The following is a 22,043-nucleotide window of genomic DNA, read 5'->3' as shown; positions in this document are numbered from 1 at the left end:
GGCTCTATTCGTGAGGGAAAAAAAATACGTAAATTTAATTTGGTCAAAGTAACGCAGCTCCGTAATACAAAAAAATGTCCTGGTCAGGAAGGGGGGTAAATCCTCAGGAGGGCAAATACTTCATTTGTGAATAGGCCCAAAAAATAAAAGCTCTCATTGTTCCACACAGAAACGCTGGCTCTGCTCTTTATTTTGAACTGTTATCGTGTATCATGCTGTGTACTGTGCTCAGGGACTATAGTGACTATAGTGACACCTCAGGAGCTGACACGAACACTTGTAAAGCTATGTGCATTTATTTTTCCTGTTTTTTTAGCATTGACCAAGCCTGTAAGAGGTCTGCATCCGCTCCACAGTGACCATGGGATCAATGTATTCTCCCTTGCGGCCATTTCAGGCGTTCTCCATGGCGCCGCCATTAGTGGGAGCGGAGAGGCGGTGCCAAGCTCCATAGGAGGAGTGGCACGGCAGTGGGAGCCGCCATTATCCTTTTTTCCCTCTGCAACTGCCCTTTCCTCGCCATTGTTTTTAGCTAACGATGTTGGCCGAAGAGGATATGAAAGACGAGACCATGATGGAGGCCTCCGCCAGCGAGGCCGAGGGCGGCGCACCCAGCGAAGGCGTCAAGATTAACGCCAGCAAAGCCGAGGAGGACGAGGGGTGAGCGCGCTGCACTGCCATGGAATGCCTGCAACATCCGCAGTCATTTATTATTGGGGGTTTTGTTTCAGCGCCGGGAGGTGCAGTGGTGTGTTATGAGGAGTACTGGTGCAGTCCTATGTGACCGCCTGCTGGCTCAGCACCATCGCCTGTAACGGCAGGGGCCCGGTCACGTGAGCAGCCTGGGACCGGTTTAGGTTGTGCTGGATGAGGGCTCCTCTATTCCACCTATGTGTATGAACTAGCACCGTGTCTGTTTGGGGACGATAAGAACATATCTTGTATACACACATGAAGCTCTCCAGCACGATACAGAGTGAAGACTGCAAGTCGCCTGCACATGCAGATGCTTCATGGGAGTGGGGGAGACGTTAGGCCTCGTGCACATGGAGGCTTAGGGACATCCGCATGGATTGCAGGGGTATTTCTGTACTCGTAGTGTTTAGCCGCCCATAGTAATAATGGCTGTCCACAGGTATGCACCATGCTTGTGTAAATTTTGCACACAGACATAAGGCCTCTTGTACACAGAAAAAAAAGGATCTGAACAAGGGTGCATTGTTGTCTATGGCATCGGTTTTCCACCTTTTTGAGACCACGGCCTGGTCAAGTGTTCCAAAAACCTTGCGTGCCCACAAAGTAAAATGTGCAATACAATGATGCCTGGGTGTCACTGTGGGGAGGGCGGGTTAGGAGACTGCAGCAGAAAGCCTTGTCGGGGATGAGGTTTCTCGGGGGTTGGGGGATGGCAGCTATGGTTTGCTGTTTGAGATTGGGGACGTTATGGAGGAGCAGAGGCTCTGCTGGAAGCTGGGTGACAGCTTTGTGCTCTCCTTCCCAGTGGACTTGTTGACACAAGCTTTGCTGTTTGAAGAGCAATCTGTGTTTGGATCGCTCTTTAGAGAGCATTTGACAGGTGTGGACATTTATTGCCTCCTCGACGGTCTTTTAACACCTCGGTCCCTGCACCAGCACACCACAAATGTGTGCACTACTCACGGTTGTGAGGCTCCAGGCCCATTCACTTGCATAGGTCACGTTTAGGCCTGCTGAAGGCAACAGGGCATGATCATGTGCACACCTCTAGTTGCTGCCTCTGTAGCTAAAGCGATAGGGGGATGGCAAAAGTGTGGCTTAACTGTGGAGTTTTAATGCCCCCTTCCCCATTGCTAATCTGACTGAGCCCCATGGGGGCACTGTGGGAGGTTGGGGGCAACTATGGTAGCTGGGAGGCACTGTGGTAGGTTAAGGGATCTGCAGCTGGCTGAAGGCCCCAGAGAAGGGAGGCCTTGGCTTGGCAGTTGAGGCATGGGAGAAGGGAGGCCGCGGCCCGGCGGTGGAGGCACGGGAGAAGGGTGGGCAGTGGAGGTGCGGGAAATGGGTGGCTGCAGTGTAGTTGGTGGAGGCACGGGAGAAGGGAGGCCACGGCCCAGCAGTGGTGGTATGGGAGAAGGGTGGGCAATGGAGGCGCGGGAAATGGATGGCCACAATGCAGGCGGTGGAGGTGTGGGAAATGGGTGGCCACAGTGGAGATGTGGGAGAAGGGAGGCCACGGCCAGGTGGTGGAGGCATGGGAAAAGGGTGGGAGAAGGGAGGCCATGGCCTGGCAGTAGAGGCATAGGAGAAGGGTGGGAAATGGGTGGCCGCAATGCAGGTGGTGGAGGCACAGGAAATGGGAGGCCACAGTGCAAGTGGTGGAGGCGCGGGAGAAGGGAGGCCGTGGCCCGGCGGTGGAGGCACGAGATAAGGGTGGGTAATGGAGGCGTGGGAAACGGGTGGCTGCAGTGCAGGTGGTTGAGGCGTGGGAAACGGGTGGCCGTGGTGGAGGCACGATTGAATGGAGGCCGTGCCTCGGCAGTGGAGGCACAGGCAGGGCAAGGTAGGCCACAACTCGGCTCCAGAAGCATAGGGGTGAAGGGAGGCCACGGGTCAGCCGTGGAGGCACAGGAGGCCATGGCTCATCAGTTGTCCACGGCCTGGTAGTTGAAAACTACTGGTCTATGGGACAATGTACATAGCTGCATAACTATCTATAACATAGCAATATGTTAACTGTTAAAGAAAAACACAGAAAATGTTATGTTTGAGTGCAGTAATTTACAACGCGTATACATGTGCAAGGGTATTCGCATAAATTGAAATGCTGGCAGCTAGAAGAGGATGAGGAAGAATTTTGCGCACGTATATGCGAGGTCTTTATGTAACATAAATTGCTTTTTTTTTCCTTGGGATCTTTTTGCCAGCCACTGCCACTAAGATCAACAGTTTATTATAAAGAGGCCTAAGTCCATGAATACAGAAAAGCCATGTTTGTGGACTTTTATGCAAGCACTGTGTATATCTACTCTTTGGCATTCATTGCTGTGTCACCTAGGTGTGGAAATACACCCACAATTTACACTGGATGTCCAAAAGTTTTTGTGTGCACTAGAGTTTTGAGTAAATATGTACTCTGTTGTAGGCTGTGTACCTGTTATCACCTTTTCTGGGAAAAATACACACTTTATGATCTCTTTTTTTATAATAACTTTAGTGGAAAAAAATCTGACAAGTTAAAACCCTCCCTTGCTCTATCCAAAAGGGAAACAAAAAAGTTTTGCCTATAGTTCATTAGTTTATGGCCCATTCACACTTTGCAGTAATGCACATGCTCTACTGTACAGTAAAGTGCAACACATGGCACACTGCAATGCACATACCATGTGTTGTGGTGCACTAGTTTTGAAAAAAAAAAAAAAGGACAATGTGTTTTTTTTTTTTCCCCCCTCCATATGTTGTGGTCCATTGGCAGCTTATTCACAATGAATGAGCTGCCTTAAAATGGTATTAAAGTTAAAAGCAAACCTTTATTTTATTGCAGCTCTCCAGTTCTTATGCAGGCCATAGATTGGACAAAAACCGGCCGTTTAAAAAAGAAAAAAAACGAAAAATCGGTCGTTCAGTAGGCCGACGTTACCACCAACGGTAAAAAAATTCGGGATTTTGACACATTTTTTTAACGGTGAAGTTGGAAAAAAAATCGTCCGATTTTGCCGATCAGTCGCTTTTCCTGGCAATGATGGGCAAATCGGCCGATCTTTTTACCAATAAAAATCTGTGCATGAGTCGTGGCCTGCAAGAAGAAGAAAAAGAATAAGATTTCCAGTCTGCTATTATATTTGACATGAAAAAGTATTGTGGTTGCAATGTATCTATTTGTATCCATTTCAGATACAGATGGTTTTATTTGGATACAAATAGATACATTGTTGCAACCACAATACTTTTTCATTTGTATCCAAATAAAAACATCTGTATCTGAAATGGATACAAATAGATACATTGCAACCACAATACTTTTTCATGTCAAATATAATAGCGGAGCTCTCTTCAGGGACAGAGGTAATTAAATGCCGGCCGTAGACGGGATGAAAATTGGCCGTTTTTTTTTTTTTTTTACCATTGGTGGTAACGTCGGCCTATTGAACGACGATTTTTTGTTTTTTTTAAACCGGCCTGTTTTCGACTCGTCTATGGCTTGATCTGGCCAGTAAGTCTGCTGTTTCTCAGAAGAACAACTGCAAATGTATCAGTTAAAGGGATGAGATAAACCATTTATCTCTAGCAGGAGTGTTTACAGTGATCAGCTTTTATTTAATTATGCAAAGCATTTATCCCAAAAGGAAAAAAAACTGTTTGCTGTAACTACTTATAAAATGTTAGCTGGAGTTTGGCTTCAATTTGTTAGTGTTTGTAAGCCCATACATTATGCCTTTTTTTTTTTTTTTTTTTCTCCTTTCAACATGTTGAACGATAGAAAATGCTGAGGTATTCTGAAAGCGGGTAGCCTTCCTCACCATCAGAATACAATGATCAGTGATGCCAGCCTTAGGCAGGCAGCACTGATCACTTGGGAAAAACCCAACAGGGTTATTGGTTAAGAGAATGGCTTCTGTAGAACCAGCCTGCCCATACATAGATTGAAATTTGGCTGGTCCCTGCTGAAACAGCTGAATTTTTATCCATGTATGGCCAGCTTAAATCTGCTAGTTCATCTAACACTACCCCCCCCCCATACTGTCAGAGCTGCTGTCCAAAGGTGCCCCTTGTGCTTCTTTATCCAGAGTGGAGGCACTCTAATGCAGGAGGTGTGTAACTGGCCAGATCACCGGTGAAAACAGATTCAGCCATCACATCTAAGGATTGGTAAGCTGCAACATGTTACATTTTTGGTTGAATATCACTTTAAAGTAGAACTAAAGGCAAAATGTGTGGGGTTTTTTTTTTCCCTTTTTTCTTTTTTTATAGAGTTAGAAGGTTATTTCAATCGTCAGTTTTTTGCCACCTTTGTCCCACTGGGGAGATTCTCTCAGCCAAAAGCCAAAATAGGAATTGAGAGGAGATCGATCCAAAGTGAGCGAAATCCCTGGTTGTCACAAAAACCAGTGTCCCCATTGGGAGATTTCCCCATCACTGTTCTGGTGGCAACCCAAAATTTGGGATTTTCTTTCTATTTCACTCATATGATAGGGGTACACAGGACAAATAGAGAATATCCCTAACAGTGACACATACAGCAATAAAACCCTGGCAGGTGTTCTGATCTCCCTCTAGTCTATCGAAAATTATAACAAAATTTGCCTTTAGTTATACTTAAAGCGGAGCTCCACCCAAAAGGGGAAGTTCTGCTTTAATGCTTTGTCCCTCGTTCCCTATTAAGGATTGACACCTTTGGGGAGCGGGTACCCGAATTTGACAGGTACCCACTTCCGCTGCGATCACTTAGGCGATTGGAAGTGGAAGTTGTCATCACCCTCCCCCTAGTCTTCTGGGACATGTGACAGGTCCCGGAAGTCTATGGGTCTATTCACAAAGCGCAGTGCTGCTCGCGCATGCGGCTGTGAAGCCGCAAGCTGACACAGCTGGGTGACTACACTAAAGATGCCGGCGCCAGGGTGAGAAGATGGCTGGTGAGGACACTGCTGGACTGAGGGACAGGTAACTGGCTGTATTTTAAAAGTCAGCAGCTACAGTTTTTGTAATGTGTGGTTTTTTTTTTTTTTTTTTTTTTTTTTTTTTAGCTGGAGCTCCACTTTAAATATTTGTAGACTGCCGCTTAGATGCATTAGTTTGCCTTGTGAGGAGTAGAGACAAGTTTGGGCATCCTCTGAACTTATGTCTTCTGCTTTTTTGTACTATTGAGTACAAACAAAATGGCCCCTAGTTATACGTTTACACAACGTAACTCACCATATGTTAATGATCCACAATGAATAATTTTAATGTAAATGAGCCCCCAGCAAAGAAATACAGCCCTCCTCTTGTCATGCAGCATTGTCCTGAATTCTCGCCTGCTGCATGCATTTAGCATTTTACTGCTGTGGTCCCCCGCTGCCACTGCTAGAACATGGGTCCTGCACCACCATCCTGACATCATTGGATGTCTCTTCCTGATTCAGGTAGCCTGGCCCCCTCGATGACACATGCCAGTCTTGCCCTCCTCAGGTATCCGTAAATGGGACATGAAGCATCCTGATATATTTTAGAACCTATCCCAGGAGGCTTCAGAGCACTGCAGATGTCATTCTTGCCTATATAGGTATAGTAGGTGAAGAATCTGGCAGAAGAAGAAAAAAAAAAGATAAAAACCGTAAATGAGCAAAGGAAATAAAATGCTGTTTCACATTGTAGAGATGAGGAGGAATGTTTATATACCCTGTGCATCTAGAATGTGAAGGTTGGCCTTTAATGGCCTGCATATAGTTGAACTCTGATTTTTGGACATTAGCTCTGTTAAAATAATTATGACTAATGAAGTGTGTGACATGTATAGGTGCTTCTGTAAACGAATGCCAAAATATCCCTCCTCCAATCCTAGAACACCTTGCATTCTGCAAAATGAATACAAGTCAAGACATATTTTTTGAACAGCAAGCACCTCATTATGATCTTTGTACTACAGCCAGAACTGAAAGTAAAAGCTTTCCCTAACGGTGAATTAAAAACCACAAAACCTAATGTATAACAACATTTTTTGGTAAATGTAGGGTGATGGTGCAGCTTCTGCAAGGAGTTATTTGAATAAAAAAGTATATACCTGCTAGCTGGTTTGCTGAAGTTAAATTAAGCCAACTATATTAATGGACCTAACTGTAAAGTAAGGGAAGTCTGCTGTGTAACAAAGCTAGACTAAGGTGTCCGTTTATGACACAATAGCTGCAATTCAGAGGATCTCAGCTATTCTCTGGTCATTCACAGTTTATGACACTCAGGAGATCAGCGGAGAACATGTTCAGCCCTTCACTGGAGATCTGTGTTCTCCCTCCAGATTCTCCAGCCCAGAGCTGGAGAATCAGAGGAACCGCAAACTAAGTAGCGATAATTTACCTCCGCTTAATAAACTGATCTTTTACTGTAATCTCGCGAGATTATAGTAAAAGCAGCCATTTTCCAGCGTTTGTAGACTGTTCTCCCTTCATTTGGAGAACTGATCTACACCGCTTCATAAAAGGCATTCACAGGAGAACTGTGTTCTCTGAGAATTCCGGAGAACTGAGCAGCGATCATTTACCGCTGGTTCATAAACGGACACCTATATCACAGAGAGGAAGAAGAGCCTTCTCAATAATAAGAGAAACGTGGACATCTTTAGTGGTGCCTGCTTTTTTCTTTCAAAAAGTACGTTTGTAGGAGAAAGCCGGCCATAGATGTTTTGAATTTTGGGCAATTCAGCAGGGGCTGGCCGAGATTCGATCCATGTATGGGCATGCTATTTGTACCCAAGTTGATCTATCTGTTGACTTTCATACAACCAGCATTTTGGATTTCTAGCATGCAATTGTCAGCAGCTATAGCAATAACCACAGTGTTCTCACAGCAGGGACAGCTCCCTGTGCCCCCCTCAGGGAGAACACAATAGCTCCATAGCAGGAGGGATTCCCTGATCAGCAGGGACTGTTAATGGGGCATCAAGTGATTTTCTTTCTCTAATGATAGTAGAGAGATGTAAACAAACCCCTGAGGCTGCAGGCATGATTGCAAGGTATGTTTGCATTTTGGGAGGGAAGAGGGAGAACTGGTTAGCAGGAGAGTGCGAAAAAGGATAAGTGCACTTATCCTCTAAAATGAAAGCTGACATGCAAGCATCTCTTAAGGTTACAACCGTAAAATCTAGGCAGGTTGTGGTGCTTGCAAGGGCCTATATACAAGGGCTTTTGTTCAAAACAGAACTGCTCTTCTTTCCATAGAGGCAAAGGGAATGACAGAGCAGCTTGATGCATTTCAAAGCAAGTGTAACAATGCATTTGCCCATCTGCACAAGCCTTTACCCCCCCCCCCCTCTTATGAACTTGATGCCTTGACTTCATCCCTATCCCAAGTCATAAGTAAGCCTTGCACTTATCTTTCACATGTCTTATGACCACTAAATAGTGTGTGGGGCTTAATCTCAACAAGAGGTTCTCAGGGATGTTAACATCGGTATTTGCAGGCACCACAAGGTAAGTACTTGTTGGCTTTAAAAGGGTTTTAGGCCACACCAGTTTCAAAACATTGTTGGTTTGTACTGAATTGCAAGCTATTACACCAATCCAAAACATAGAGCCACTATAGGGCAACCATAACTGAAAATGCATGGCTTGTTCTCTTTCAGGTGCTTGAACTTCGAAGCCTGACTGTTTGGCATTTGTTGTGATATCTGCAATGATGCTTATTTATATGTTGTAAAACAAACTGGAAAGTTGATTAAACATTTTTAAATCCATTAAGATAATGAAAGTCAGATATGTTACTGAAATGAAAACTTGTCCTGGAAATTATCTGTAAGTATTTCAGTATCTATGGTAATTGTACAGTAGGTTTGATGCACACTACACGGGAACATGTTTTGCAATGATCTAGCGTTTACCTATTGTCCAAATTTTGTGGGGTGATCTTGTGCATTACATTTTTTGTCGTACAGAAGAGGCGTGCACCTCTCTCAATGGAGGCATATTTTCTAGTGACTGCTGTATAAAACATTGCTACTATACCACTGGAATAACAAGGCAGTATAATAAGGAACATATTCCTTATTCTGTAACTTACACATCTATCAACTTCCCAGCAACCAGTGTCACTGTGGGCTGAATGTGCAGTGGGTATGGAATGTTTGCACACTCTGGCCTTGATGCTGCCCCAACCATGCCTAAATGCAATACATGATTGTACTTTCTGATAAGTACACAAATCTGTCACTGGAGCTGACGTTTGGCTTGCAGAGGCACAACACATTTCTAAACAGTGTTTTTGACACTCCTTAGGAATTCCAGGCATTGCTGCTTACATGCCATTTAAAACTGATTTGAACTTTCAGTTCTAATCCACTATGTGTATTCCAGATTTCTCAAAACAAAGTATGCAGGGTCTGTTTTTCTTTTAAAAACCGCCTCAGTGGAAAGGCCTGCCCACTTCCTGTGGGGAAGAAGTGATCTCTCTGCACAGGTCCAACACTAACTGCTAATTCAGAGTTGGTGCTCCTTAACTAGTTGCCAGTCGCAGATAGCCGAATGACGGCTGCACTGTGGCCGGCCAGTTCTGGGAGGGCGTCCTATGACGTCCTCCCAGAACGCGCTCTCCTGCGCGCCCCCGGCGATCTCAGCGGCCTTTTACCACGTGATCAGCCGTGTCCAATGACACGCTGATCACAGGGAAATGCAATTGCCGGTTTTCGGCTGCACTTTTTCGGCTGCACTAAATGTTTTGCTCTTTTTTTTGTTTATAGCTCAAAAAGTAAAACGCATAGCGGCGAGTAAATACCACCAAAAGAAAGCTCTGTGTGAGGAAAAAAAATGCTAAAAATGTCATATGGGTACAATGTTGCACGACCGCGCAATTGTCATTCAAAGTGCGACAGCGCTGAAAGCTGCAAATTGGCCTGGTAAGGAAGGGGGTATAAGTGCCGGTAGGCAGGTGGTTAATCAGCAATGCTCATGCTCCCTGCTGACTGCAGAGCTTTAGTTCTGACTCAGTGGTTTGTATGTTTGATAGTGAAAAGAAGGTTATTACATTATGAACAACCTCACAAAATTAAACTTTAATATCCTCAAAGAATCCTTAGGCTGCTTTCACACTGATCTGTTTTTCTTCCGCTTTTGTTTTAAAAACAAAAAAACAGTGTGACCATGTATCACTAGCCATCTTCACACTGATCCATTGCAAGTCTGGTGCATTTTTTAAAATCCTTCTTGGTGTATATTTGGTGTGGTTAAAAAACGCAGCTCCCCACTGAAATCAATGGAAAATACTTTAACCCCTTCACGCCTAAGGGTAAAACAAATCTAATGCCTAAGCACAATTCTGCACCGTTGACATGTGATAGCAAAACCGTACATATCATCACAACTACTTTGCACATCCAGGTGGATTATACATTGATTTTTTCAGGACAAATTGGGCTTTCATTTGGTGGTAAATGGTAATGGATATCTCCTGATTTTTTTTTTATTATCAAAGGAAAACTGGCCAAAAATAGTAAAAAAAATCCTTTTTTTTTTATTTAGCTGTGTGTTTCTTGTTATGACCATAACCTACCACCAAACAGCAACCCAAAATAAATTCTCCAGCTCTTGACGATCGCAGCGATACCATATATGTGTATGTTATTTGTTGTTTGTACCCGTAGTACAGCCCAGAAACCATAGTGCGCATTTTGTTTTTGTCTTTTTTTTTTTTTTTTTTACCTAAAACACACTAACACTAACTGACACCAATTTTTTTTAAAATCCTGACCTTTGACCTTGACCCTGACCTAAACACTAACCCTGGCACTGAACTAGATCAAACCTTGATCTAGGTATTTTTTTTTATTTTTTCTTTTATTTTTTTAATATTTATTTATCTTTTTTTTTTTTTTTTACAAACTTTTTTTTTCTTCTCTCTGACAGGAGTTCGAGAGATACAATATATCTCTCTTCTCCATTCATTGAGAGAGAGAGAAAAAAAAAACAAGGGGGCCGGGCTGCACATTGACTGATCACTGTGATAGCCAATCAGAGGCTATCACAGCGATCATGTGACCCGGGAGTCCCGGGTCCCGATCGTTAGAACGGGACGCGGTGCTCTCAGTGACACCGCGGTCTCGGTGCTGGGAGCGCGCTGAGGGGCGCGCTCCCAACACAAAGACAGGTACGCAAATATGCGGCCCCACGGAAAAAAGCCCAGGTCCGTGAGGCCGCATATTTGTGTTACGTCGGCGTCAAGGGGTTAAAAACACACCTGCATTGCGTTTTTGGTGCAGTTTGAGTCGTGTCCTGTAAAAAACACAATGTGGCATGTTTTTGCCGTGGATCAGTGTGAAAGTAGCCTTAATGTGCGTCAGCTCCAGCAGCTCTATTTTTGGAGACCTTCATTGGAATACTTTAACCACTTCCCAACCTGCCGTTGTATATAAACGGCCGGACGGTGGCACTGCAGGGTCGGGTGGCCGTTTATAAATGGCCTCCCCGCACCCTGCTTTTGTGCGCTCCCCGGGAGCGCGCAGCACCGCGATCCGGTGCCTGCTGTGTCCTCCGGACACAGTGAAACACCGATCGTCGGACGGACCTCTGTATGAGGTCCCGATCATGTGATCACTGATTGGCCAATCCGTGATCACATGCAAAGTAGTAAGCAAGATGTTACTTGTGACATCATTGCTTACTACATGTGAAATCTGTGATCAGAGGTCACATGGTACAAGGCTATTCACAACAGCCTTCTACCATGTGAGAAGCGGTGACCAATCACAGCTCACTCAGTATTTCTCAATGGCTGCAAGAATGCAACCAGAGAGAAAGAGAAATGATTGCTTTTACATCCTATATGGGTATAAAAGTAATTTGTGTAAAAAAAAATAAAAATCTTCATCACCCCCCAAAAGTAGTACAGTGTCACTGTACTGCTAGGGTGACAGTATGAAAAAAAAAATAAAATAAATATAAAATAGTAAAAATATTTTTTAAAAATTATAATTTTTGGTTATAAACTAATTAGGCTTTTTTTTTTTTACTAAAAAGATAATGGAATAAATTTTGGCCAAGATTTATGATGAAATATTATTTATTTGCAAAATTTTATAAGAAAAACCTTTTTTTTTTCAAAATTTTTGGACATTTTCATTTACATAGCAAAAAAAATGAAAATCCCAGCGGTGAATAAATACCACCAAAATTAAAGTTTTACCTGTCTCAAAAAAAGGTAAAAAATTCATATGGGTACAGTGTTGCATGACGGCGCAATTGTCATTCAAAGTGTGATAGCGCTGAAAATTGCCCTGGTCAGGAAGGGGGTAAAAGTGTCCGGACTGGAAGTGGTTAACCAGTGTCTTCTGTAGCTGTTTCTAGAGATATGTTACTTGTTTGTTGGGCATTTATTCTTTGACCTGAATATAACTTTTTCTACTTTTCTTGATAGGTTTGAAATCTGTCGGTTGTGCTGATTAGTCCATTAAGGATAGTACCCTAATTAGTGCTTTACCGAATAGTTTTTTTTTTTTTTTTTTTGTAGCCCACAATTATGCCCCATAGTTTTCCTGATGCATAATAAAAAATTGCACCATTCAAGAGCTGACCACAGGAAATCATGTGACAATGTAAATAAGAGTGCTAGCTGTTCTGGTTTCATATTCCTGCAAGGTTTTGGTTTCTCAAATCATAAATCCTGATGTATTTAGTTTCTTGTACAGTTTTAAATCTGAGTCTACTGCTATGGTTTTCAGTTTAGATCCAGTTTTCCCCTCATCTCTCAAGACCGCAGTGGGCAATTTTTTTTTTTGGAATGAAACTTTAATTTTCTTGACAATCTGACACATGAAGTAACCTTTCATTATGCAAAACTATATACTGACATGGTTCAGCTGGTTTTTTGGGGGCATTTTTGAATCTAAAAATTATTTGAGATGCCAGTACCTTGCAACCCAAAGAGAGATTATTTCCTTATGAGTTTCAGTTGTGCTGACACAATTACAAAGTTTCTGTAACACCCAGTTAACACCCATAATGTGAATAGGCAAGCACAAGCTAGGGAATTCTGCAATCTGAATATGCTGCAGTCATATGTGAATAATAAAAGCCATTTGCAACCATAGATGTCTGTCTAGATCTGGAATCTGATATGATGGTACAGCTATTCACACACGCCTGAATGATATTTGCTTGTTTTTACACATAGAGGTTGATTTACTAAAACCGCAGAGTGCAAAATCTGGCGTAGCTTTGCATAGAAACCAATCCGCTTTCAGGTTTTATTGTCAAAGCTTAATTGAACAAACTGAAGTTAGAAGCCGATTGGCTGCCATATGCACGGCTGCCATATGCACAGCTGCCCCAGATCCTGAGTGCTCCAGTTTTAGTAAATCTCCCTCATGTGGTGGCTTGCATTTTTTGCATCGGATCAATGCTGGAATTGCTGTATATTTCCACAATGCACCGGATAGCACCCCAGGTCATGTGCAGCAAATAAACTGTGTGTTGCATTATAAAACACCTCTGTTACACAGTAGACACTTGCTGCATGCTAAAATTGATCATTTAATCATGCGGCTGATGTGAATGTACATGATTTTCACTTTTTGCATTTTTTTTTTTGTTTGGTTTTCAGTTTATCAGTGTAATTTTAAAATTAAATGTTGCTAAAAAAAAGTTTGAACATTACTGGGGTTTTTTGTGTTTTAAATCTCACATGAAATACTGTTTAGTTTTTTGGTATTCTATTTGTCTAAGACACTTGATGAATGGTTACATAATAAATAGTTGTGCTGCAGTGATAGAATAAATTTTTTTTTTTTTTTTTTTTTTTTTTTTTTAATGTAGACGTTTACATTTCGTACAATGCACCATCTGTGGCAAATCTAGTACCTAGAGTAGAATTTAATAAAATGTACTGTATATATAATTTTTTTTTTTTTTTTTTCTGCTCACAGGAAAATGTTTATTGGCGGTCTTAGTTGGGACACTACAAAGAAAGATCTAAAGGATTACTTTTCAAAATTTGGAGAAGTTGTAGACTGCACTTTGAAATTAGATCCAGTCACCGGCCGGTCCAGAGGCTTTGGTTTTGTATTGTTTAAAGAGTCTGAAGGTGTAGACAAGGTAAAGTACTAATTTTAGTATTCGTGAGTTCCAAGTTAAACATATTACAGTGAAATTAGCCAGCTTCTTATGTTTGACTAAGCTTTATTTTGGCCCGCTTACAGTTGCCGTTAATATTTTAAAGCTGAACTAAAGGAATTCTGCCACATTTTAAAATGTGATGGGTTACTATTGGTTACGTCCAAGGAGGTATACACCACCTTGTGGGCTTATCGATTTAATTACATTTTTATTGAGCACCAGGACTATAGGTATTGCTATCCTTCCAGCACTGAACCTTTTGGTCTCTGCTCCTGCAGATACAGACTCATATGCAGCTGCTCTGCCTGCTCCGCTTCTCCTCTCTCTGACCCAATCACAGAGCGCTGTATGAATACATTAACAAAATACAAATCCTTCTGTGAATGGACAGGGGAGAGGAGAGGTGGGCAGAGCTGCTGCTGTATAAGAAAAAGCAGCATTTCTTCTGTACTCCCAGAGTTGGAAATAAGTGATAAATCCACAGCTTACGCCTTGCTGGACCCATAGTAAGTCTGTATTTTAGAAAATAGTTGAATTCCTGGTCTTCAACTTTGCTTTCAGCTTTTATTCGTGAATAGGGTCAGAATTATCTAATGATATTTATCGGGGGACTGTTATCAAAGTAGATGCTTGTCATCGCAAACACCACTATCAAAAAATGGGATTTGGCGTAAAATGTGTTCTGCTACATGTCTTTGGTTAAAAAAAAAAATGGCGGTAAGTTTATATTATTTTTATATTACTGGATTTTTTTTAAAATATATACGAATGTCTTATAGAGGGTCAGTGATAGTGTGACGAACAAATTGACACAAAGGGGTTTATTTACTAAAACCGGAGAGTGCAAAATCAGGCTCACTTTTACATAGAAACCAATCGGCTTCCAGGTTTTATTGCTCAAGCCTTATTGAACAAGCTGAGGTTAGAAGCTGACATCACCAGTGACATTAATACAGTGATCGATGCTAATACTGTACACTCACTGTAGTAATGACACTGGCTGGGAAGGGGTTAACATCTCATGGTAATCAAGGGGTTAAGTGTGCCTAACAAGTATTAATGTGTGAATTATGTGCTGCTTTTTACTAAAAATCTGTTCCTTTTCCCTGCTTTGCAAGTAAACAAAGAGATTATTCCCTCTGTACTTAGCCCTGTGTTGACTGTCAACACAGGGCTTTGAACTGTGATTGATCACAGCTGATCAGCAGGTCCCAAAATCTCGCTTTGTTTAATCACGGTAGGAGTTGGTGGCCGCATTCCTGTGCGCCCTGTACATGGAGGAGATCTGCGACGTACAGGTACGGCACTGTGCCTGTATAGGTCAGCCATCCGCAGTACATGTCAGGTTGTCCTGAAGTGGTTAGTCTGTATCTCACCTAATTTACCCATTATTTTCAGACCTTTCCCCATATTTCTCCATCACTTTCAAAGAGGACTTCTTAGCCCTGTGTGTAATGTGGTAGCTGATGAGCAAATCTTGTTGTTATAGTTAGTAAGGTTGTTATTAAAAGCTTATTTTCTTGTATGTGACTGCTGATGGGTGAATCTGGTGAATCCTCTTTACAAATGTTTAAATAGGGCTAATCTTTGAAACCGATCTTTGAATACAGAGCAAACATTGCAATTTTACACACAATATACACACAATAGTTACTTACAGTGCATTATAGCCAAAGGGCCGAAGGCAAAGGATTAGTTGCCACTATTTCTGTGGTCTCTCTACAGCTAACCTTTCCCATTACTGACTTACCATGCCTTGTTTTACACTGTGTATCTGTGTGGAGGTGGCCATTTTGACTTTACATTCTCATGTCAGAAATTTCAGCAAGAAGAACAGGGAGCAATACAAAAATAACGTGACCATAACTCCAAATCTCATGAGACCAGCAGAGGCACTAGTTCCTTAGCTGTTACACTGCAGATATACAAATATGAGGCTGTAGGCACAGGAGTGCCGAGACACCTTGACATACAAGGATGTGCATCCTGTGTGTATCCATACAGTTTGGTTCTCCTCCTACAATTTATAGCATTGGTGCTGCAGCAGTAGTGTTTGCTGTAACTTTGATTTACCTATTAGAAAAGTTTTATGCCTGTGCAGGGCTGATTGTATTCAAGAAGAGTGGAAGAGCAGTTTATACTATTTAGTTTCTCTCCTTTTTGACTGCGTATGTATACACCCCCTTTAGTATTAAGTAGATGCACTCCTTTTTTTTTTTTTTATTTTTTATAAATAGTTCTTTATTTAGAAAGACAATGTGCATATACAGGGAGTACCATCACACAATAAGCAGAGGAATAACCACATACACCTATAATTGGTTATACATGCTGTACGGCATTTGCAGTTCAGAGTTCCTGAGATCAGCAGTAATAGGCCATATACAATCCATCTATTACAATTAACTATTGTAAGGCCACTCATACAGGGTATGTTGAACAATGGGCCTGCAATACACATAATCTAACACAAACTTTTACATTTGAAAACTCAATCTGTTCATCGTGGGACCATAAACAGAAACAAAAAAGGGGGGGGGGGGTGGGGAGACGAGAGAGAGAGGACGGAGTGGGGGCCCACAGAGAGTACCTGAGGCAGCGCTGGGGGGTGGAGGGGGAGAGCGGCACAAGGCCCCGCACTCCTTCTATTCCTCCCCCCCCCAGCACCAACCATGTGATTCGACCACAGATCCGCCGAAGAGAACTCAATCCCTACCGGAGTAAGTGGGCGCTTCAACCAGATATTGCTTAGAGCTAGTATACATTGTCCAAGGCCGCCACGTCTCCCGAAAAATGTCTTCCCTTTTGTTTAGGGAAACAGCCTTTCCATTGAATTGATTTCATTCAACTTCGCAAATCAGAGGTTTGCTTCCACAGGTCCGGAATGCATGCCCGTGCCGCATTCAGAAGATGAACTGTCAGGGAGTGTCTATAGCAGTGGTTCTCAACCTGTGGGTCGCGACCCCTTTGGGGGGTCCCCTAAGACCATCAGAAAACACATATTTCCGATGTGTAAAGAGCAGCTACTGTGTAGAAAGTAGCTGCTGTGTTGAAAGCAGCTACTCTGTTAAAAGCAGCTACTGTGTTGAAAGCAGCAGTATTGGAGGTAAAACGACACTCATGAATTATAATTACTGGGTAAATAATTTTATGGTTGGGGGTCACCACAACATGAGGAACTGTATTAAAGGGTCACGGCATTAGGAAGGTTGAGAACCACTGGTCTATAGTAACGTTGCGGTACTGAGTTGAGATGAAATAGACCAAGGGGTCTGTTCCCAGGTCAACCGAGGTCAGCTGTAAGACTAAGTTCCTCACCCCCCCACCCCGTCCAGAACTGAGTCAGCAAAGAACATTGCCAGAAGATATGCAGATAAGTATCTTCCTCATTCTGACACCGCCAACACAAACTGGAGACTGAGGGGTTAAACTTGTTCAATATACCGGGACCCTATGCCACCTAGACAGAAGTTTGTATCCTTGCTCTTGGAAATGATTAGCTATCAAAGATTTGTGTGCTAATTGAGTAGATGCACTCTTTTCATATTTTAAATATTTTTTTTTTTCCTCCCATAAACACATACATCATAAAAAGACATCTCAAAGACAACCCACCTCCAAGAGAAAAAAAAATACTGAACTAAACCCAACATTTAGTGCCCGTTCACACTGATGCAGTGCAGAATTCGCACCAGTTTCTGTGCGATCACCGCATCAAAATTGCACCCCATTCATGCAAACTGCTGTGGGTGTGTATGTTAACGACACCCCGAAATCTGTTCTCAAAACGCGGTGCATTGGGCAGATCCGCACCCATGCGATCCGATTCTGGTGCGGTCAAAAAAAGGGTCCTGCACAAGTTTGGTGCTGTGCGATTTAAGCCATGGAAAAATGTATGGCTGAAAATGCAGCACACAAATTCCATGTGATGTGGAGTGTAAACCGGTACTGAATATTTTAGAATGTTACACAAGTACTAAAAAAAAAAAACCCCCCAAAAAAACCTGAATGAACTTTTGGCATCCTGGAGTCTGTTTTGGATTAGTCTATTAGCTTTACACATATATTTTAAAGCCCTTCCTGTGTCATATTTGCTTTAGGCATGGGGTCATTGTCTTGCTTTAGAAAATCTTTTCTATCAGTTCAGGGTTTTTGCGGGCTGCATCAGGTTTTCCTCCAGGAACAGTAACCCTGAATGATGGGGATGGTGTGTTTGCTAACTTGCAGTGAATAGCATTGTGTTTAATCTGATGGTCAAAAAATTCACTTTTTGCTCTAATCAATACACTGTTTTCTTCCTTGACTGCAGTCTTCCGTGTGTGTCCTGGACGACTGCAGTAAGGGGACAGAGATCTGTTTTCACATAGAACAACCTTTTCTGTTAATGAGTGTAAAAAAAAAAATCCATTGTGATTTTATGTATTATGATAAAGCATGAATTTTTTGTATAAACAGGGATGAATAACGTATAGGTTCACTTGTATACCTATTTCCTCTGTTCTTTCTATCTCCTCTCTTTCCCAATTCTTGACCTTTTTGAGGGTAGGTGGCAGAAGCTGCATAGTTTTTACTTGGGGTGTTTTGTAAAGCGCAATATAATATATCAAAGTGTGTGCTGCTCCTACAAGGATGGTTCTAGTTGTGATGTTTTATTTCTTTACCAAGCTAAAGCCAACAGAATCTACCCAGGTTCCTTTGAAAGACACGAGACTGTTGTGCACACCTGACAAATGAGAGCAATGGAAGTAGCACAGTAGGGGGACCTTGGTTAGGTGCTGCAGAACAAAGCATTTTTTCTGATTTTTCTGTAGATTGTCATGAATAGCAGCTGGTGCTCCTCATTACATCTGAATGTGACATTTAGTCTGCTTGTTATTGCTGCAGGTGATGGAACAAAAAGAGCACAAACTGAATGGCAAAGTCATTGATCCAAAAAGGGCAAAGGCAATGAAGACAAAGGAACCAGTGAAGAAGATATTTGTGGGAGGTTTATCGCCAGACACACCAGAAGAGAAAATAAGGGAATACTTTGGGACATTTGGGGAGGTATATTTTACTCTTCTAAAGACTACTTTACAAGTTGATAAAAGGCAAGAGTATGATGAGCTAAACAGGCATGGATATATGAACATACCATTTAATTCTCTTTATTTTTTCATCATGCAATTCAAATCCTTCAGGTTGAAGCAATTGAGCTCCCCATGGACAACAAGACTAACAAAAGGCGAGGCTTCTGTTTCATCACATTTACGGAAGAAGAGCCAGTGAAAAAAATCATGGAAAAGAAATACCATAATGTTGGCTTAAGTAAAGTATGTTGAATTAGAGGGAAAACCTAAAGTAAAAAAAACAAAAAAACTTTAGTACTGCCATTTGAGTCTATTCTCAAGGTTTGAGTTTTCCTGTGACCATGTCAACTTGGCTTTCTTGCCCTTATCCAGTCTCCTTGCAGAAAGGAAGTTGTCAGTTCACATCTTGTTTCTCCCTGGAAAAAGACAGTAGAGGCTTGCAGAGGTTGGCATGATGCAACAGAAGTAGTTTTAGATATGCAAGGACTAAAAGTGGATTCCTGGACAGGATGTTCCACCTATTTCGAAAACTACAGTTTAAATCCCAAGTTCAGCTTGGGTGTACATTCAGATATTCCAGACCCCAACTCAGATATTCCAGACCCCAGCGCAGCCTAAAAATAAAAAAAACTGCCAAAAAACGTGTGAGTTTAGCAGCTGAGCTATATCCCCTGCAGACTAGCTGATCCAGCACTGCTCCTCTTCGGGTTGAATGACATCCAGCTCCATGTAACCTAGTTCCTGTGAGTTCAGTAGCTTCAACTCATAGGATTGCTGCAGTGAGCTGTACCATGTCATTACATGAGGAAAGAGGACCTGTGATGACTGGACCAAAGACACCTGGAAAAGGGTAAGTATAGTGGGTATTTTTCTTTGCTGCCAGGGAGCTCCATGGTGGGCAGGGGGACTGACAAGTCTGGAGTTGTGCTTTACCTCTTTAGTTATGCCTATATTCTCTTTGCCATCTGTGTTTTTTTTTTTTTTCCCTCCCCTTTTTTATATTCAAAATGGTTCTAAATTTTAACTGGGACCCCTTGTGTACACCTTTTGTACTTTGTTACCTTTCTATCTCATGTATACTCAGCTTTTTAATTTCTAAACCATTAAAGGCTCCCTTGCGGGGGGGGGGGTTTGGAGTTGCCTTTTGTGAGGCTATTGAGGTCACTTGGGCTAAAGCGGGAAAGAACATGGGACGCTGTGGGGGTACAGTGAACCGGAGGCGTTTTAAGTGTGGCTTATCCAAGGTAGAACAGTAGATGCACTTATTCTCCATCGTGGGTACTTATACATATTAGGTGGAGCAGGAAGCCTAGGTTCGTCCAGCAATCCCACCACCTTGAAAATCATCTGTTTGCTGGGATACAGTGAGACCCCCCCCCCCCCCCCCCCCAAAAAAAAAATACCCATTCATTTTAAAAGTGACTTTCTGTACTGTGTAAGTGGAGCCTGCACTATTATGGACAGGACAGAAGTTACTGAATATTACTATTCGTTTTACTTTAGTATATAGTTTTAGTCCATTCCCTTTTATTAAATCGTATCTAAATGTGTTTATAAAGAAAAACATATTTGCTGTAAAGAGAGGCATTCCTTTGTATACATGGAAGGTTAAATAGGGTTTTATTAAGTAGGTGTGTGCATGTCTGCATCTTCTGTTTACCCTAAATATGTTTTTCATTTTCTTCATAGTGTGAAATTAAAGTAGCACTTTCAAAGGAACAGTACCAACAGCAACAACAGTGGGGATCAAGAGGCGGAGGGTCTTCAACAAGGTCCAGAGGAAGAGGAGGTTAATGCATTAAGCCATTAAAATAAAATGTATCTTAACATGGGTCATATTTCTGAATAACCTGCTAATCTCTTTTTTAAAATGTTGGTAACTGTTTCAATAGCCTCAAGCCAGAGCTGGAGCCAGGGATATAGTAGTTACTGGAATCCAAGCTACAGTAGTTATGGATACAACAACCAGGGCTATGGAGGATATGGAAACTATGACTACACTGGATATAACTACTATGGCTATGGAGATTACAGTAGTGAGTATCTGTATAAAGATGCATCTTACGTGTTTGTTGTAACATAAAAAATACTTGCTAAAACACAAGATTTTCTGCATTTTGAAAAAGCTGGATCTTTATCATATTCCTGTTTGTATGCATTAAGTTGTTTATATTCTCCAAGGGGTTTCTTTTTGTTTTAAATATTCAGATGTCCAAACACCGTGTGTGTGTGTGTGTGTGTGTGTGTGTGTGTGTGTGTGTGTGTGTGTGTGTGTGTGTGTGTACTTGGAAACTTTTTTTTTTTTTTTTACATTAACAAAATTGCATTTACACATTATACTAGTTAATGAGATGTCCACTTTTTCTTTTTGAATCTGTGGTTAATAGAAATGCACTTGCATAACGCAAGGAAAAAGTATAGAAGAGGAGCATGTATGTGTTTTTCATTTTATAATTTTTTGTTTTTTTAATATGTGGCATAGTGCTGTATGGACCACTTTAAATCTATACGAGGATGAAAAATGTCTTAAGACCACACACTAAAAATAAATTCTGTATCTTTACAAAGCAAGTGCAATATCTGTTGTCTTCTGTTTTGTAAACTCCTTGCTGCACACTCTAGGAGCACCTTAATACAAATCTTTAGTGGTCCTGCAATGCAAAAGGTGCTTGAATTACCATTTGTATGCCCCTAAGCTCAATTATGTAAATACTAACGAGTTTTGAAAGGTGGGCTCTGCTCCTCTCTGGAGATCCTCTAGGCTCCTTTCTAATCCGAACTCCACCTTTTTCATTAGAGTACAAAAAGCAGGAGTTTGGGAGGGAGGAGATCAGAAGATGCCTGAGCTTGTCTCTTCTCTTCACTTGCAAACTTAAGAGTCTCCTAATGCATCCAAGTGGCAGTCTTCAAATATTAACCACTTGCCTGCAGCTCTATAGCAGAAACACTGCTGCAGGACTATGCCAAATCACGTGTGTGTGTGTGTGTGTGTGTGTGTGTGTGTGTGTGTGTATATATATATATATATATATATATATATATATATATATATATATATATATATATATATATATATATATATATAATGGGCAAAAAAGTATTTAGTCAGCCACCAATTGTGCACGTTCTCCCACTTAAAAAGATGAGAGAGGCCTGTAATTGGCATCATAGGTAGACCTCAACTATGAGAGGCAAAATGAGAAAAAAA

General features: G+C 41.8%; 1 protein-coding gene across 4 annotated transcripts in view; it reads left to right on the top strand.

The window, feature by feature from the left end:
- The first annotated feature begins 445 nt into the window (after window positions 1–445).
- HNRNPD (heterogeneous nuclear ribonucleoprotein D) overlaps window positions 446–22,043 on the top strand; it is a 29,476-nt gene continuing 7,878 nt past the window's right edge. The window contains exons 1-6 of one of the 4 annotated variants that reach the window (XR_016312476.1): window positions 446–660; window positions 13,577–13,745; window positions 18,651–18,812; window positions 18,947–19,078; window positions 20,525–20,624; window positions 20,728–20,871. Coding sequence is in view for 2 of the 4 variants with exons in the window: in XM_089675564.1 (XP_089531690.1) it covers window positions 539–660; window positions 13,577–13,745; window positions 18,651–18,812; window positions 18,947–19,078; window positions 20,525–20,624; window positions 20,728–20,871 (829 nt within the window). In the remaining 2 variants the exon portion in view is untranslated. The remainder of the gene's footprint in view (window positions 661–13,576; window positions 13,746–18,650; window positions 18,813–18,946; window positions 19,079–20,524; window positions 20,625–20,727; window positions 20,872–22,043) is intronic. The other 3 variants (XM_089675564.1, XR_016312467.1, XM_089675552.1) reach the window with 3 other exon arrangements.

Source organism: Staurois parvus, unplaced genomic scaffold, assembly GCF_062004578.1.
Source record: "Staurois parvus isolate SC_StPar_1 unplaced genomic scaffold, SC_StPar_1.0 ptg000013l, whole genome shotgun sequence".
NCBI classification, from domain to species: domain Eukaryota; kingdom Metazoa; phylum Chordata; class Amphibia; order Anura; family Ranidae; genus Staurois; species Staurois parvus.
The sequence above is the reverse complement of the archived record's forward strand: the minus strand, read 5'-3'. Positions and strand labels throughout refer to the sequence as shown.